This window comes from Oncorhynchus keta, chromosome 9 (genome assembly GCF_023373465.1).
Source record: "Oncorhynchus keta strain PuntledgeMale-10-30-2019 chromosome 9, Oket_V2, whole genome shotgun sequence".
Lineage (NCBI taxonomy): Eukaryota > Metazoa > Chordata > Actinopteri > Salmoniformes > Salmonidae > Oncorhynchus > Oncorhynchus keta.
Window position 1 is genome coordinate 31,522,835 of NC_068429.1, and position 16,090 is coordinate 31,538,924.

The window sequence follows — 16,090 nt, forward strand, 5'->3', positions numbered from 1 at the left end:
CTTTGTGTCTGAGGATAAGCAAAAACTCCAAGCCTTCCAAATCGTACATGTTCAGCACTGCCCCAAACTGATGCAGTAAATAGAGTGATAAGGCTGTGTGTGTTGAGAAATAGCATGAACCCTCACTCTCCAATTCCAAACATTTAGCCTGGTCCCACAGGAGAACAGGATACGCTTGCTCTGTGGAATGTCCACGGGATCACACGGCTGGCTCCAGTTCCGGACAAACTACAGCCTTTGTGTTCTTCCTCCTCTTCAATCTTTCGTGTTTCATAAAACCTGGCAGTATAGAGCTAACATTTCTTCTACACCACATTTCTCTTTCTTGGACCACTCTAGGACCATTCTTGGAAGAAATCTGTCTTTGTTTAGCTGTGTACATAAAAACATGAGTTAAGAACAATTTAACATGTTATAGTTGTTTTCTATGACACCAGAGGGAGAAGCAGAGGAAGACAGGAAGAGATTTTCCAGTATTTTTACATTTATTGCAGGCAGGCCGAGGGCCTCCTTTAGCCTTCATTAAAGGTGAGGAATCCAGGCAGCCATCCTCAGATACTGCATTATCCTGTGATGGCGTCTCATCCGAATCACAACCACACACTAATGGGTACCACACAGACCCACTCCTGGGTGAGCCCCCTTTAATTAATATTAATGAGGGAATGAGAGAGATCAAGTCAGTGTGCCTGTGCATGCTTGCGTGTGTCAGAGAGAGAGAGAGGGAAACAGAGAGTGAAGGACGAGGGAGAGAGAGAGCACAGCACTTGATAAAGAAATTACTAATATGTGCTGACCAGACACTGTCAGAAAATGAAAAAGGAAGTCTGCGTAGGAAATAGCAGTGTAGGATTACATTTGTCCTCCTAAGCACTGATCTAGGGTCAATTTCCTCAATTGATTTCCAATTGGTCCTACTGCAATTTACGGTACAACTTTTTGACATCCACACACACAGCTCCGTTCCCCATGCAGGCTGTTGGATGCGGTAGTGTGTTTTCACACTACTGTGTATGTAGTGTAAGCCTGTAAGAGGTGACCCCAGCTCCATGTTATGTTTGGCATGTGTTTGCACTTATCAGGCTAACCAGAGGAGGTGTCCCTAATGTTGACTCTCAGCCACATGGGAAAGCTAGCTAACCTAGCACGCTAACTGTCATCTGGCATCAATCTCATGAGAAAGCTAGCCTGGTGTGCTGATGCTCATCTGGTATCAATTTCACACAGACACTCTCCCAGAACAACATTTTCCCCCAGGAACGGGACAAATATTCCAGCTATATGGAGCTACCGTAGCTATAAACTATATGGACTCCAGATATGATGTGGGCTATACAAACTGAATTGAATCTAACAATGCAGAACATTTTGAAAAGTTAATGCTATTATTTGAAAAACTACGGTTAATTGAACAAATATGACTACAGTAAAATCATATTACCTCACATATCAGTGTACTGCATATTGGAACCTGTGTCTTAATCTTGGACATCTTTACACTGGACATACTGGTCGATTGAAATGCAGTGGAAGCCTTCCACAGTAGTTTAGGACAGGCGAACCGTATACAGTAGATTGCCTTACCTCAGTAGTGTAATGCAAGCTGAGGATGTGAACTTCTTTGCTGTCCTGAGTGGTGTAGTTGGTCCAGCAGCCTGGAAGCATCTCTCTCAACCTGATCCAGGCATTCTGGTTTTCAGGGACCGCCACTGGCTCACAGGTCTGCTGGGATGCTGGGGGAGAGACAGAGGGAAACCTGCTTAAACAAAGTAGAGAGTTCACATTTTCCAGGACCATACATTTTATTGAACCTTTATTTAACGAGTCTAGAACAAATTCTTTATTACAATGATGGCCAATAATGTGGAATGGGTTCTGCATGGAAGCGAAAAGTGTTCTACCTTAAACCAAACATAGTTATTCAAAGGGTTCTCATATGGGGACAGCAGAAGAACCCATTTTAGGTTCGAGATAGCACAATAAAAAGAGAAAACCAAGGAGAGCTGATTGAGCTAACACCCTCTATTATGACCATATGAATAATGCATTATGCATTTCCTCATAATGTTTTATGCATAAACCATTTATACAGTAAAGCCCAAGATACAGTATCATTAGCGAGATATATTAATAGATATGTTAGGCAACATGCAAGAGCTCGGTAGACTAGCACTATAATACATGATCTGAAACACATATTCAATCACCTTCTTGGTTACAGATTAGCCTAGCCTATGGAGGGTGTTGTTTTCCTGTTCTATTCATCTCTGATTCCTCCACATGCACTCCATCACTCGTGACTCAGTGACTGTCTATGGAAGGGAAGGAGGGGACAAGGGTTGCATGGTGGGTCATTAGGAAGCAGCACTGCCGTGTGTTGTAATCAGGAGATAAAGTAAGGAGTATGGATGCTAAATGTGTGGGAGGGGCTGCCGGTCTGACTGGCACGGCTGATAAGTCGAGTTTATCTGGGACCTCACGGCCATATGGGTAACATTAAATCAAGTCCATTCCTCTGCTATTCCTCACTCCCTGACGACACCATGCCGCACCACAGGGAGTTTCTTCCCCAACCTCTGCTCTCTGTCACACAGACACAGGGCAGCTGATTTGCTTTTTTTTTTAAGTATGTATTTGCTTTATCTGTTCCTAATACTTTGTCCCCTGGTTGGAGTGTCCTTTTGGTGCTTTATAAATATTCCCCACCATTAAACCGCCTCCTTCCTCAGGATGAGCAGGGTCAGGTGTCGCTTCCTACCCAATCAACAGTCAGCACTAGGACCAAGTCCCGCCCATCACAGTGAGATCTGATTAGGGCTTTATCTGCACCTTGCGGGGTCATTGGGTGGCAGGCGTCACGGTTGCGGCACGTTCAGATCTGGATTGGCTGTGCTGGGGCCTGGGCTGGGCCCTGATGCCCCACAGCTCAGACTGTCTGTCTCCTGACCCAGATATGATCACAGGAAAAATACAACAGACGACCCTGGTCTGAGTCTCTGAGTCCCAATCAGTAGACACGCATCTAAACAGGATACCACTGACACCCATTATGGAAAGGGATTATATTATTGAGCACAGAGGACAATGCTCCATTGAAAAATGTATGAGGATTTTCAGCTTGTTCTATGTGATGGATCTTTTTTTTAAAATTGGAATGAGTCGGTGGTAAAGATGAATCGAAAACCTTGCCATTTTCTAGAAAGATCAGTTATCATTCAGCTGATATGTTTCACAGTGGCAGAATTAAATGACCGGATTTAGACACATATAAAGATTTATTCTGATAACTTATTACGAGAGTTCAAAACTGCTATGAACTTCTAAGAGACAATCATAGCTTCTCAGTGTCTTGGCCTGTTCATATTCACAAAGCATATGAGAGTACCAGTGCTGATCTAGGATCAGGTCACCCCTGTCCATATAACCTTATTCATTATGATCTAATGCTCCTGCAGACCAAGGCCTTCCTTACTATAACTACAAGGTGCAAGGCCTATGGGGGAGGGGGTTTATGGTTGATCAGCATCATGGAAGGATGGAGGGAGAGAGAGGGGGGGGTTGAACAGGAAACAACAATATTCATGAGGGCAACAGGAAATGCCCGGTTTAGTCATCTGGCCTGATGAAGACAGAGAGCCCGGGCAGAGGATATTTTCATCACTACGAGGGGGAGGAATGGAGGGAGAGAAGGGAGAGAGAGAAGGGGCATGAGTAAAGTCAAGCCAATGCCCACCACACAAACAGCTCTTTCTTTCCAGCCTCTCATCTTTTCGTTAATGAACTGTGGCTTTCTTTCTTTCTTTCCCCACTGCTCCACAAGCGAGCTCCTCACTCTCTTTTCTCATCATCCCTCTTCTCCTGCCCTAGTCAAGGCCTGGTTTCCTGTTATTCTGCCCGTGCCTTCATAATGTCCACTTAACAGCCAGATTACCTGCCATAAAGAAACGCTGTCTCGTGACAGAGTCAACAGCCTGTGACTGCGCCGGACTGCTTTACGTAAATCAACCCCTGGTGTCTGCCACCACCGGGCAAAGCACACACACACACACACACACACACACACACACACACACACACACACACACACACACACACACACACACACACACACACACACACACACACACACACACACACACACACACACACACATCCTCTCCTTATCCTATTTACCAGTCACTAAAAATATAAACCTTAGTCACACTAACCCCTCTGCCTGACCCGGAAATGCCAACGGCCTCACTAAGCGGTTTGCTGGTAAATGAGCTATAGAGAAGTGCTGTTCCATTCCTCCTCTGTCTTTATCTGTTTTTATCAGCAGCGCCTTACATTTTATTTTCCATTGGAAGAAGAGATGTTTAGGAATGATGGTGATGATTCCCATTTAGATGTGAGTTAGATGTGAGGCGGAGTCAGGGTTGAATGAATGCATCATGATTTTAGATGCCAGAGGATGTAGCCTACAGTGTATGAGATGTATGATGTGATATAGGATGATAGGATAGTAGAGGATGTTTAGGAAATGATGATGTGTCACAGTGTTCATCTGAGTATTTAGGTCTTTGGCTTGTATCGCGTCTGGAAATCTTGCTGAATCTGCCATTAATACCTCTCCTCCTCCCTTATCTTTTCTGCCTGCTTGTATCTGTCTCTTGACTGCCCTTTCTAGTCTCATTGTTCTGGTCAACTCCCAGACCTGATGCTGAGCCAAAGAAAATGCCCTAATAGGCATGTGTCTCCTGTCTGAGGGGCGGACTACAGTGGGGCTCGAGGTATGGGGGAGGGGGGATTTCTCAATACTGTAAAGTACACAAAGTTAGCCCTCTGACACAGCCTGGTACATTCCAAGTCTACTATCTGTGCCTTCTTGTTTTTTTTTGTACATAAATAGTTTGTTTAATATTAATGTTTATACCTAACATTGTGGGAAATGTTTAATATCTACAGATGACCCTGACGTATTACACAACTAAACAGCAAAAATCATTTAAATGATTATTTCCAATCTTGTAATCTTTTTTTGCAACTTGCCCATCTCTTCAAGGCATACTGTACCGATCTTAATTTGACCATCCTATTGCAGGATAAATGTTTAACTTGTAGTATATTTGAGGTTTAAAAAGGCTTCTGAACTTCATACTTAGAAATGTCCGACTTTGATCAACTCCTACAAAAATGTACATAAATTATAATTGTAAAAGAGCAGAAAGGCCCGCACACTGTTTATGCTCCCAATTCACAGCTTCAATGACAACGTTTCAATCCGAAACAGATCTTCATCAGGTCAAACAGTCTGAGTGCTTAAATCCCAAAATATACATTTCACTTCATATGTCCACTAGGCACATGACGCATGGTGGGTGTGGAAGCAATTAGATTCACTTAAGCGCATAGTCAATCATAATTAATCACAGAGGCTATACACTACCATTCAAAAGTTTGGGCTCACTTAGAAATACATTAAATGAGCTGCAAAATGAATAGGAAACATAGTCAAGACGTAATGATATAATAATGATTTTTAATTTAAATAATTGTGTCCTTCAAACTTTGCTTTCGTCAAAGAATCTTCCATTTGCAGCTATTACAGCCTTGCAGACCTTTGGCATCCTAGTTGTCAATTTGTTGAGGTAATCTGAAGAGATTTCACCCCATGCTTCCTGAAGCGCCTCCCATAAATTGGATTGGCTTGATGGGCACTTCTTACATACCATACGGTCGAGCTGTTCTCATAATAGCTCATTAGGGTTGGAGCTGTGCTTTGGGTCATTGACCTGTTGTAGGAGGAAATTGGCTCCAATTAAGCATTGTCCACAGGGTATGGCATGGCATTGCAAAACGGAGTGATAGCCTTCCTTCTTCAAGATCCCCTTTACCCTGTACAAATCTCCCAATTTACCACCACCAAAGCACTCCCAGACCATCACATTGCCTCCACTATGATTGACAGATGGCATCAAGCACTCCTCTAGCATCTTTTCATTTTTTCTGTCACGGCCTGATCTGTCTCACCTGTCCTTGTGATTCTCTCCACCCGCTCTAGGTGTCGCTGATTTCCCCCAGTGTATTTATCCCTGTATTTCCTGTTTCGCTGTGCCACTTCGTCTTGTATGTTTCCAAGTCAACCAGCGGTTTTCCCATTCTCCTGCTTTACGCATTCTCTTTTTTCTAGTCCTCACGATTTTGACCCTTGCCTGTTTCTGGACTTTGTACCCACCTGCCTGACCATTCTGCCTGCCTTGACCACGAGCCTGTCTGCCACTTGACCACGAGCCTGTACCTCCTGGACTCTGATCTGGTTTTGACCTTTTTGCCTGTCCACGGCCATTCTCTTGCCTATCCCTTTGGATTAATAAAGACTCCAACCATCTGCCTCCTGTGTGTGCATATGGGTCTCACCTTGTGTCATGATATTTTCTGCATCTCACGAATGTTCTTTGTGATCCGAACACCTCAACATAGATTTGTCGGTACGTAACACTTTTTTTTCCAATCTTCCTCTGTCCAGGGTCTGTGTTCTTTTGCCCATCTTAATCTTTTCTTTTTATTAGCCAGTCTGAGATATGGCTTTTTCTTTGCAACTCTGCCTAGAGGGCCAGCATCCCGGAGTCGCCTCTTCACTGTTGACGTTGAGACTGGTGTTTTGCGGGTACTATTTAATGTAGCTGTCAGTTGAGGACTTGTGAGGCATCTGTTTCTCAAACTAGACACTCTAATGTACTTCTCCTCTTGCTCAGTTGTGTACTGGGGCCTCCCACTCCTCTTTATATTCTGGTTAGGGCCAGTTTGCGCTGTTCTGTGAAGGGAGTAGAACACAGCGTTGTTCGAGATCTTCCGTTTCTTGGCAATTTCTCGCATAGAATAGCCTTCATTTCTCAGAACAAGAATATACTGAGTTTCAGAAGAAAGTTATTTGTTTCTGGACATTTTGAGCCTGTAATCGAACCCACAAATGCTGATGCTCCAGATACACAACTAGTCTAAAGAAGGCCAGTTTTATTGATTCTTTAATCAGAACCACAGTTTTCAGCTGTACTAACATAATTGCAAAAGGGTTTTCTAATGATGAATTAGCCTTTTAAAATTATAAACTTGGATTAGCTAACACAACATGCCATTGGAACACAGGAGTGATGGTTGCTGATAATGGACCTCTGTACGCCTATGTAGATATTTCATAAAAAATCTGCGTTTTCCAGCTACAATAGTCATTTACTACATTAACAATGTCTGCACTGTATTTCTGATCAATTTTATGTTATTTTAACGGACAAAAAAATCACTTTTCGTTCAAAAACAAGGACATTTCGAAGTGACCCCAAACTTTTGAACGGTAGTGTACATATGGTCATAAAGGATTACATGCAATACCCAACCATATGACCATTGGCATTGGCCGTAGATATAATTACAGTGACCTATTTCAAAAACAACTTGTGTACCTCTAATAATTGTATATTAACGAGATGGGCACATGTAATAATTACAGAAAATATAATATACTGTATACTGTATGTACAAAATGACCAAGTGGAGACCTGGATGGCAGGACAAATCAATGTGACATATTCATGTAAGAAATGGTCTGATATCAAACTCTTGGTTAAGACCTTTTGGAGACATGACAGACAAACAGTGAATCCAATACAATTCTCTTCTCAGTAATACACTATCAGTATCTCCAAGGACTCTTAACATATTCGATACCAATGTATCTCGGAGAGCTGATATTGTGACGAGCCTCCATGAAATGCGCCACAGGGCTTCTTGACCAGAGAAGCTTCTTGACCAGAGAAGCCCTGTGGCGCATTTCATGGAAGCTCGTCACAATATCAGCTCTCCGAGATACATTGGTATCGAACATGTTAAGAGTCCTTGGAGATACTGGTATTACTCATGTGTTCTGCTATCCTTGTTTTCAGAGCTCATTTTGTTTTTACTACGTAGCATAGACCACTTATACACTTGATCAGATATACCACATTTTTGGTGGAACACATAATGATGCCATTAATCTTAATGGCCTTGCCCGTAATAGGGTGATTGAACAGTGTGCATTTTTTCATTAAGTTACTTAATTATTAATATTTCTTGTTGTTGCTGTAGCAAACTGGCTCAAATTAAGATCCTATATCTGTAGGTGTATTGAGAACAATGACATCACGTAGCGGATAAAGCCAGTGTGGCTTTTTCCTCTAAAAAAAACTGTCAAAATGCAGAAATATTAAACCGATTACTTTATCATCAGCCTAATCTGACTTGGATCAGACTATCAGTACTTGTTTGAAAGGTGAAAGGTCCAATGTCAGTATTCTGTGGAATGGATCTCCCGACTCAGCAGAAAGAGGACCTTGGCTGGAAATAAAAACCCACACAACTCTGACATTAAGGGTAATGTATTCAAGAGAGGCATTGTGACCCTGCCAGCAACAAGCCACATCCTGGAATCAGTGACTTCCTTTATTGAGTCTCTTCACAGAGTCAAAGGATCAAACCACTATTCACTTTGACAGAGAGGAAGAGCAAAATGCAGATGTGGCAGTTTTGACTTGTACTATTCTATATTCACCCTTTATTTGAGATAGGATATTCATTATTGTACAACAAGACCTAAGACATTTATTTAAAAAGATAGTCGGGGGAAGAGTATTTTTTGTTATTTTTTGTTATTCATGAATACAGTAGTCTGCCAAAAGCCACAGACTTGTAGCCCCCTTACTACAGGACCCGAACAATAAATCTTACACGTTGATGAAAACTTATTCTATTTTAGTCTAGCAGTAGTATTCCACTACTACGTTAAAAAGTACAAAATAATCATCTGTAATTTTGTTGTCTAAAATGTATTTCAGGCATGGGCAGTATTTATGTTACATGTACTTGAAATATGTATTTAAAGTACTTTTCAGTATTTTGTCATTTGGATTACACTGGGCTGAATGACAATCAAATGTATTTTGTAACAACATACTTTGGAGAGCTGTAATTTGTATTTTCTAAATACAAAATACTTTTCTATGCCATTTTTTATAGTGGTTCACCATTTTGTGCCCCCCTTTCACCATGCATTGGTATCAAAAGTCTGATGACACTATGGTGTGAGCATCTGCTAAATTAACTAAATAAAAATGGCCTGCTCCCGCATCTCCAGCTCTACACACCTATTGTCCCGCTGTTTCCGCGGCTGCAGACTGAGGCCTGACCATCTACAGGAAAGTAAACAAGTTCTTATCAGCGCTCTGCAAGGGCCCACAATGTCCCCAGGCCTCTCACCCCTATACTGCACTGCACAGTGCCTTAACTCTCTCCTTATATCCTCAGGCCATACAAATCTCCACAGTCTATCAATAAGTCCCTGATTATCACTGTCACTTTCACTGCTACTGTGTATGTACAATTGAAGTCGGAAGTTTACATACACTTAGGTTGGAGTCATTAAAACTTGTTTTTCAACCACTCCCCAAATGTCTTGTTAACAAACTACAGTTTTGGCAAGTCGGTTAGGCCATCTACTTCATGCATGACACAAGGAATTTTTCCAACAACTGTTTACAGACAGATTATTTCACTTATAATTCAGTGTATCACAATTTCAGTGGATCAGAAGTTTACATACACTAAATTGATTGTGCCTTTAACGAGCTTGGAAATTCCAGAAAAGCACATCATGGCTTTAGAAGCTTCTGATAGGACAATTGACATCATTTGAGTAAATTGGAGGTGTACCTGTGGATGTATTTTAATGCCTACCTTCAAACTCAGTACCTATTTGCTTGACATAATAAGAAAATCAAAAGAAATCAGCCAAGACCTCAGAAAAAAAATTGTAGACCTCCACAAGTCTGGTTCATCCTTGGGAGCAATTTCCAAACGCCTGAAGGTACCACGTTCATCTGTACAAACAATAGCACGCAAGTACAAACACCATGGGACCACGCAGTCGTCATACCGCTCAGGAATGAGACACGTTCTGTCTCCTAGAGACGAATGTATTTTGGTGCGAAAAGTGAAAAAAAAATCCCAGAACAACAGCAAAGGACCTTGTGAAGATGTTGGAAGAAACAGGTACAAAAGTATATATATACACAGTAAAACAAGTCCTATATCGACATAACCTGAAACGCTGCTCAGCCAGGAAGAAGCCACTGCTCCAAAACCGCCAGGAAAAAAAGCCAGACTACAGTTTGCAACTGCACATGAGGACAAAGATCGCACTTTTTGGAGAAATGTCCTCTGGTCTGATGAAACAAAAATAGAAGAGTTTGGCCATAATGACCATCGTTATGTTTGGAGGAAAAATGGGGAGGCTTGCAAGCCGAAGAACACCATCCCAACCATGAAGCACTGCAGTGACAGCATCATGTTGTGGGGTAGCTTTGCTGCAGAAGAGACTGGTGCACTTCACAAAATAGATTTCTTATTGAGGAAGGACGATTATGAGGATATATTGAAGCAACATCTCAAGACATCAGTTAGGAAGTTAAAGCTTGGTTGCAAATGGGTCTTCCAAATGGACATTGACCCCAAGCATACTTTCAAAGTAGTGCCAAAATGGCTTAAGGACAACAAAGTCAAGGTATTGGAGTGGCCATCACAAAGCCCGGACCTCAATGCAATAAAATATTTGAGGGCAGAACTGAAAAAGCGTGTGCGAGCTATGAGGTCAACAAACCTGACTCAGTTACACCAGCTCTGTCTGGAGGAATGGGGCAAAATTCACCCAACTTATTGTGGGAAGCTTTTGGAAGGCTACCCAAAACGTTTGACCCAAGCTAAACAATTTAGAGGCAATGCTACCAAAACTTATTTTAAATGTATTTGGCTAAGGTGTATGTTAACTTCCGACTTCAACTGTATGTGGTAGTACCGGGGATGGGTATTTTGTGTGTGGTGTGTGTGCGTGTTATTTGGGGCTGTTATGTGTCACGGGCATTGGTGATGTGAAAGCTGGTCTGGAGACAGCTTTTCTTCATATACAGTTGCTCTGTTTAAACCTCTGGGAGCCGTTTGTCAGATGTCTCCTTTTGTCGGAAGTACAGTAGACGCAACAACAAATCCAATGACGCATGGAGGGCCTATGGCTCACTCACACACACAACACAAGCCTATCTCTTAGAGGCTTGAGAGTTGTCTCCCAGTTTGTCTTCATGGCCTGTGTGTGTGCTGCTGTTCCTAAAGCAATATGACGCTTTGATGTAGACAAACTGTGTGTGCTGTTGTCATTCACTACACTAGCAGGTCTTTCCTAGAACGGTGATGCAAGAAACTTTCGATATGGTGAATGTTAAGTACATTGCCGTTCCCTGTTGATATATGCTCTCCCACTTTCTCCATATCTCTCTCTGTTTCTCCCTTTCACACACACACATACAGAAACATCTATCTGTAATTTTCGAGGCAGCATCCAAAAGGGCGATGTTTTTTGTTTTGTTGGTTCAGTTGCCTCTTCTGTCAAATTGACAAGGTGTTCCATAAACACTTTATTAGCTCCCAGTCCTCAGGTTGGTCCCAGTGTGAATAAATGAATTCATTGTAAAACGACGAGACATTTTGAATTTGCACTATAGCGATAGTCTATTAATCTTCCAGGAGTTAATTAGCAAACGTGGCTTTTGGAAGGAAAGACTAATTTAGCTGTTGCTGTGCTTACACTGTTCCGCCGAGCAGATGGAAGCAGCAGCGACGCATTGCATACTGGGTGCTTCCAATCATTCAAGATTGATATCGCTTTGCGCAGCATATGTTTCTCATAGACCAACAGACATTAACCCGTTTTTCTCCACTGATTTCCCAGAAAATATTAACGAGCCCACTTTGGTTGGTCACATCGGGGATAGCATGGCAATTAAGATTTTTATACTTTTGACACGTTTGAGAAGTTGAAGAAGTGGAGTCAGAACCAAAGATGAAGAGATTCCGCATATTTGCAGTGTTGAGTTTTATTTTTATTTTTATTTCACCTTATTTAACCAGGTAGGCTAGTTGAGAACAAGTTCTCATTTACAACTGCGACATGGCCAACATAAAGCAAAGCAGTGCGACACAAACAACAACACAGAGTTACACATGGAATAAACAAACATACCGTCAATAATACAAGTATTTATCTTCCTCTAAGAGTAATGACATTGTCTGAGTGCGGAGAGTTGTCAACAAGCAAGACTATATTCGTTTAGAAAGGGAAGTACAGACTATTAACCTGTTAAATGTAATGTCGATGTAGATTTCCGCCTAAATAGACATTCCCAAAAGTAATTATTTATCATGAGAGGGCCATTAACAATACCTAGTAATGATTATACTGACAGAAATATTAAAATCTAAAAAAAACATTTTTTTTTAAATAGTTATACGATTCTGAGGTGTAGTCACTTTTGAGGACACAAGCTCAAGCACACAGTGAGAATATGATTTTAAAAAATGAAAATATGAAAAATCATAGATTATTTTTTTCCTATTCAACAAAAGTGGGGGAATAAGGCTTGAGATGATTGAATGTTCTGCCCAGCATCCTCTGAGCGACACAGAGACACCATTAAATACCTGCTGACTCATCTCCCAACGTCGTCCCTGTGTTTAAATGTGCCTTTTTCTTGTTGAGAAATCGATCCTTTGTCTGGATAGGCCAGAAAATGCAAAGGAGGTGTCAGATTTCACAATCCTGAGGGCGCGTTTCACAGCTAAGGCGAGGCGACGCAACAACCAATGGTGGTGTGCCATGTCATAGACTGTGTCATCGACTGACAAATTGCTATAACATATGATATGGTTAGCTGATACTTAAAACACTTATCCAGGCATTGTAAGATCTGTCAGGTGTCAGCAACGTCTAAGCATAAGAAACTCACCCTGCATCATAGCGGAGAGCGGCATGTGAAGCAGGACAACCAGAGTTTTCCCAGGGTGCACAGTAATTCAGATTTAGATTAAAGGGAAAACAATAGAGGGAGTAGAAGGGGGGGGGGTGGTCAGCAGGAGAAAGAATGTCCATAGGGGAAGGAGCAGGTAAGGTAAGTGAGAGTAGAGGGTGTGTGGGGGGAATGTCCATAGGGGGGAGTAGCAGGTGGGAAGGGGAGCCGGTAGCTGACTAGTGGTGGATATTCAGCAGCCTGTCTCTCAGTTTTTACCATGATGCTCCTGTACTGCTCGCGTCTGAGTGATTGAAGCAGGGAGAACAGGGCATGGTTTGGGTGGCTGGGGTCACTGATGATCTTCTTAGCCTTTCTGCGACATCTGGTGTTGTAGGTGTCCTGTAAGGCAGGCAGTGTACACCGAATGGCTCTGAAGAGCCTTGCGGCCCGTGGTGGTGGAGTTGCCATACCAGGCTGTGATGCAGCCCGCCAGTATGCTCTCAATGGTGCTCCTGTAGAACACTGTGAGAGTGTTCAGCACCCTGAGGTTGAAGAGTTGCTGTCGTACCTTCTCCACTACAGGTGTCAGTGTGGTTAGACCATTTCAGCTTCTCTGAGATGTGTACGCCAAGGAGTTTGAAGTTATTTACCATCTCCACAGGGCCCCATTGATGAGGATGGGGGCGAATCCAGCCTGGTTCCTCTTGAAGTCCACAATTAGCTCCTTTGTTTTGTTAATGCTGAGGGAGAGGTTGTTTACCCAGCACCATGCAGTCAGAGTGCCTAGCTCCTCCCTGGAGGCCTTCTCGTCGTTACTGGTGATCAGGCCTACTACTTTTGTGTCATCAGCAAACTTGATGATGGTTTTGGAACTGTGTGAGGCCATGCAGTCGTGGATATACAGAGAATACAGGAAGGACTGAGGACGCACTCTTGTGGGGCTGCCGTGTTGAGGATCAGTGTCGAGGGGGTAATGTTGCCTACCTTCACCAGCTGGGGGCGGCCCTTTCAGGAAGTCCATGACACAGTTGCATAAGGAGGAGTTCTGACCCAGGGCTGTGAGCTTTTAATGAGATTATAGGGAGGGCACTATGGTACTGAAGGCCACGCTGTAGTCAATGAACAGCATCCTCAAATATGCATTCCTTTTGTTCCTGGAGGGTAAGGGAAGTGTGCAGTGCAATGGCGATTGCATGGTCTGTGGATCTGTCAGGGCGGTATGTGAATTGGAGAGGGTTGAGTGTGTAGGAGAGGGAGGAGGTAATATAGTCTTTGAGTAGCCTCGAGAAGCACTTCATGATGACGGAAGGAAGTGACTGCTACTGGTCGGTAGTCATTCAGTTCAGTTACATTCCCTTTCTTGGGCACGGCAATGATAGTGGACATCTTGAAGCAGGAGGGTATAGAGGCCTGAGCTAGGGAAAGATAAAAAATGTCAAAGAACACAGCAGCCAGCTGATCTGCACAAGCTCTGAGGGACGGCTAGAAATACCATCTGGGCCAGCAGCCTTGCGAGGGTTAACATGTTTGAATGACTTACATACGTCCTCAGTGGAGACTGTGAGTGTGTAGCCCACATTGTCATCGGGGGCTCTTCTCGGCAGCCCATGGTCATTATGCTCTAATCTTGATGAAAAGATTTAGCTCTTCTGGTAGGATGGCATTGGTGACCGTGAGGTGGTTGGCTTTCTTTTTGTAATCTGTGATCATTAGGAGCCCCTGCCACATATGCCTTCGTCAGACCTGCTGAATTGCTCCTCCACTCTGTCTCTATACCTGTCTAATTGATGTTGCGCCATTCACAAAGCGTTCTGTACACAAAAATGTTGGTCGGAACCAGTCCAGAACCGCTAAAAGTCCCCTAAATAGGCCTATCCCTGGATTACTTTCTGTTTTTCAATTAATTCATAATGGGAGTGTAGTGGGGTAATATTAATCATGTATGTACAGTGTACAGGGTTTTTCTTAATTTGTACTATTTTCTACATTGTAAAATAATAGTGAAGACATCAAAACTATGCAATAACACATATGGAATCATGTAGTAACCAATTTTTATATTTGAGATTCTTCAAAGTAGCCTCACTTTGCCTTGATGACAGCTTTGCACACTCTTGGCATTCTCACAACCATGCATTTCATCATAGCGCTTGATGGTTGTTGCGACTGCACTTGAAGAATCTTTCAAAGATTTTGAAATGTTCCATATTGACTGAGCTTCATGTCTTAAAGTAATGATGGACTGTCATTTCTCTTTGCTAATTTGATCTGTTCTTGCCATAATATGGACTTGGTCTTTTACCAAATAGGGCTTTCTTCTGTATGCCACCCTTACCTTGTCACAACATAACTGATTGGCTCAAACACATTAAGAAGGAAAGAAATTCAACAAATGAACAAGGCACACCTATTAATTGAAATGCATTCTGATTCCAATATGGCGTAGCAGTCGAACGTGTGTTTTGTCTTGTTCCGTCCTGTCCCATGTAAATATTGTTTTACATATCGTTTTCCTTGTTTTTCCCATATATATTTCGTAGATATTTTAATCTCACGGACTGAATATACTCTCCTGCAACCCGCCTCAACCAATGTGGTACGGATCTACTATTTTTATACTTTAGAACCAGACCCCCCATCAGAAGCTAGCCAGCTAACTAGCTACTAGCTAGTAGTCAGTTAGTCACTGCTATCGGTCTTCACCGTTAACTCGGACAACAGCCAGCCTCAGCTATGTCAATACCTGCCAGCCTGCACAGCACGATATCAACCCAGAGTATATAGGACTGCTTTTTCTCTGCCACATCTCCGGATTCCTACTGCAAGTTCTGAAACTTTACACCAGATCATCGCAGCTAGCTAAGTGCAATCCGAGTGGCTACTCCTGGCTAACATCTCTGTCCGGAAGCAAGCACCAGTTAGCCTTGAGCTAGCCTCAAGCTAGGCCCATCTCCCCGGCTTGCCGAAGAGGTCCGCCAGCTAATTCTTGAGCTACAATACCTCTTTTGCCAATTGGCCTGGACCATTTACTGCCGACACAGAGCCCTGCCGATCCATCACGACTGGTCTGCTGACGTAATCGTCCGAGGTGGATTCAACAGGCTCTTCCATTGTGACATCGCGGAAGGCCCATCTACTAGGCCCGGCCCGCTAGCAGTCTGAATCGCCATGTCTCCAACTCGCCTAGCGTAGTAGTGACTACTGAATTGTCTCCCTGACTCACCTATTGCTACTCATTG

At 42.8% G+C, this 16,090-nt stretch overlaps 1 protein-coding gene across 2 annotated transcripts in view; it reads right to left on the reverse strand.

Annotated features, from left to right (window-relative positions):
- LOC118387545 (endoglin-like) overlaps positions 1–16,090 on the reverse strand; it is a 63,214-nt gene that overhangs the window by 30,197 nt on the left and 16,927 nt on the right. For both annotated transcript variants that reach the window (XR_008143228.1, XM_035776006.2), the window contains exon 3: positions 1,585–1,733. Coding sequence is in view for 1 of the 2 variants with exons in the window: in XM_035776006.2 (XP_035631899.1) it covers positions 1,585–1,733 (149 nt within the window). In the remaining variant the exon portion in view is untranslated. The remainder of the gene's footprint in view (positions 1–1,584; positions 1,734–16,090) is intronic.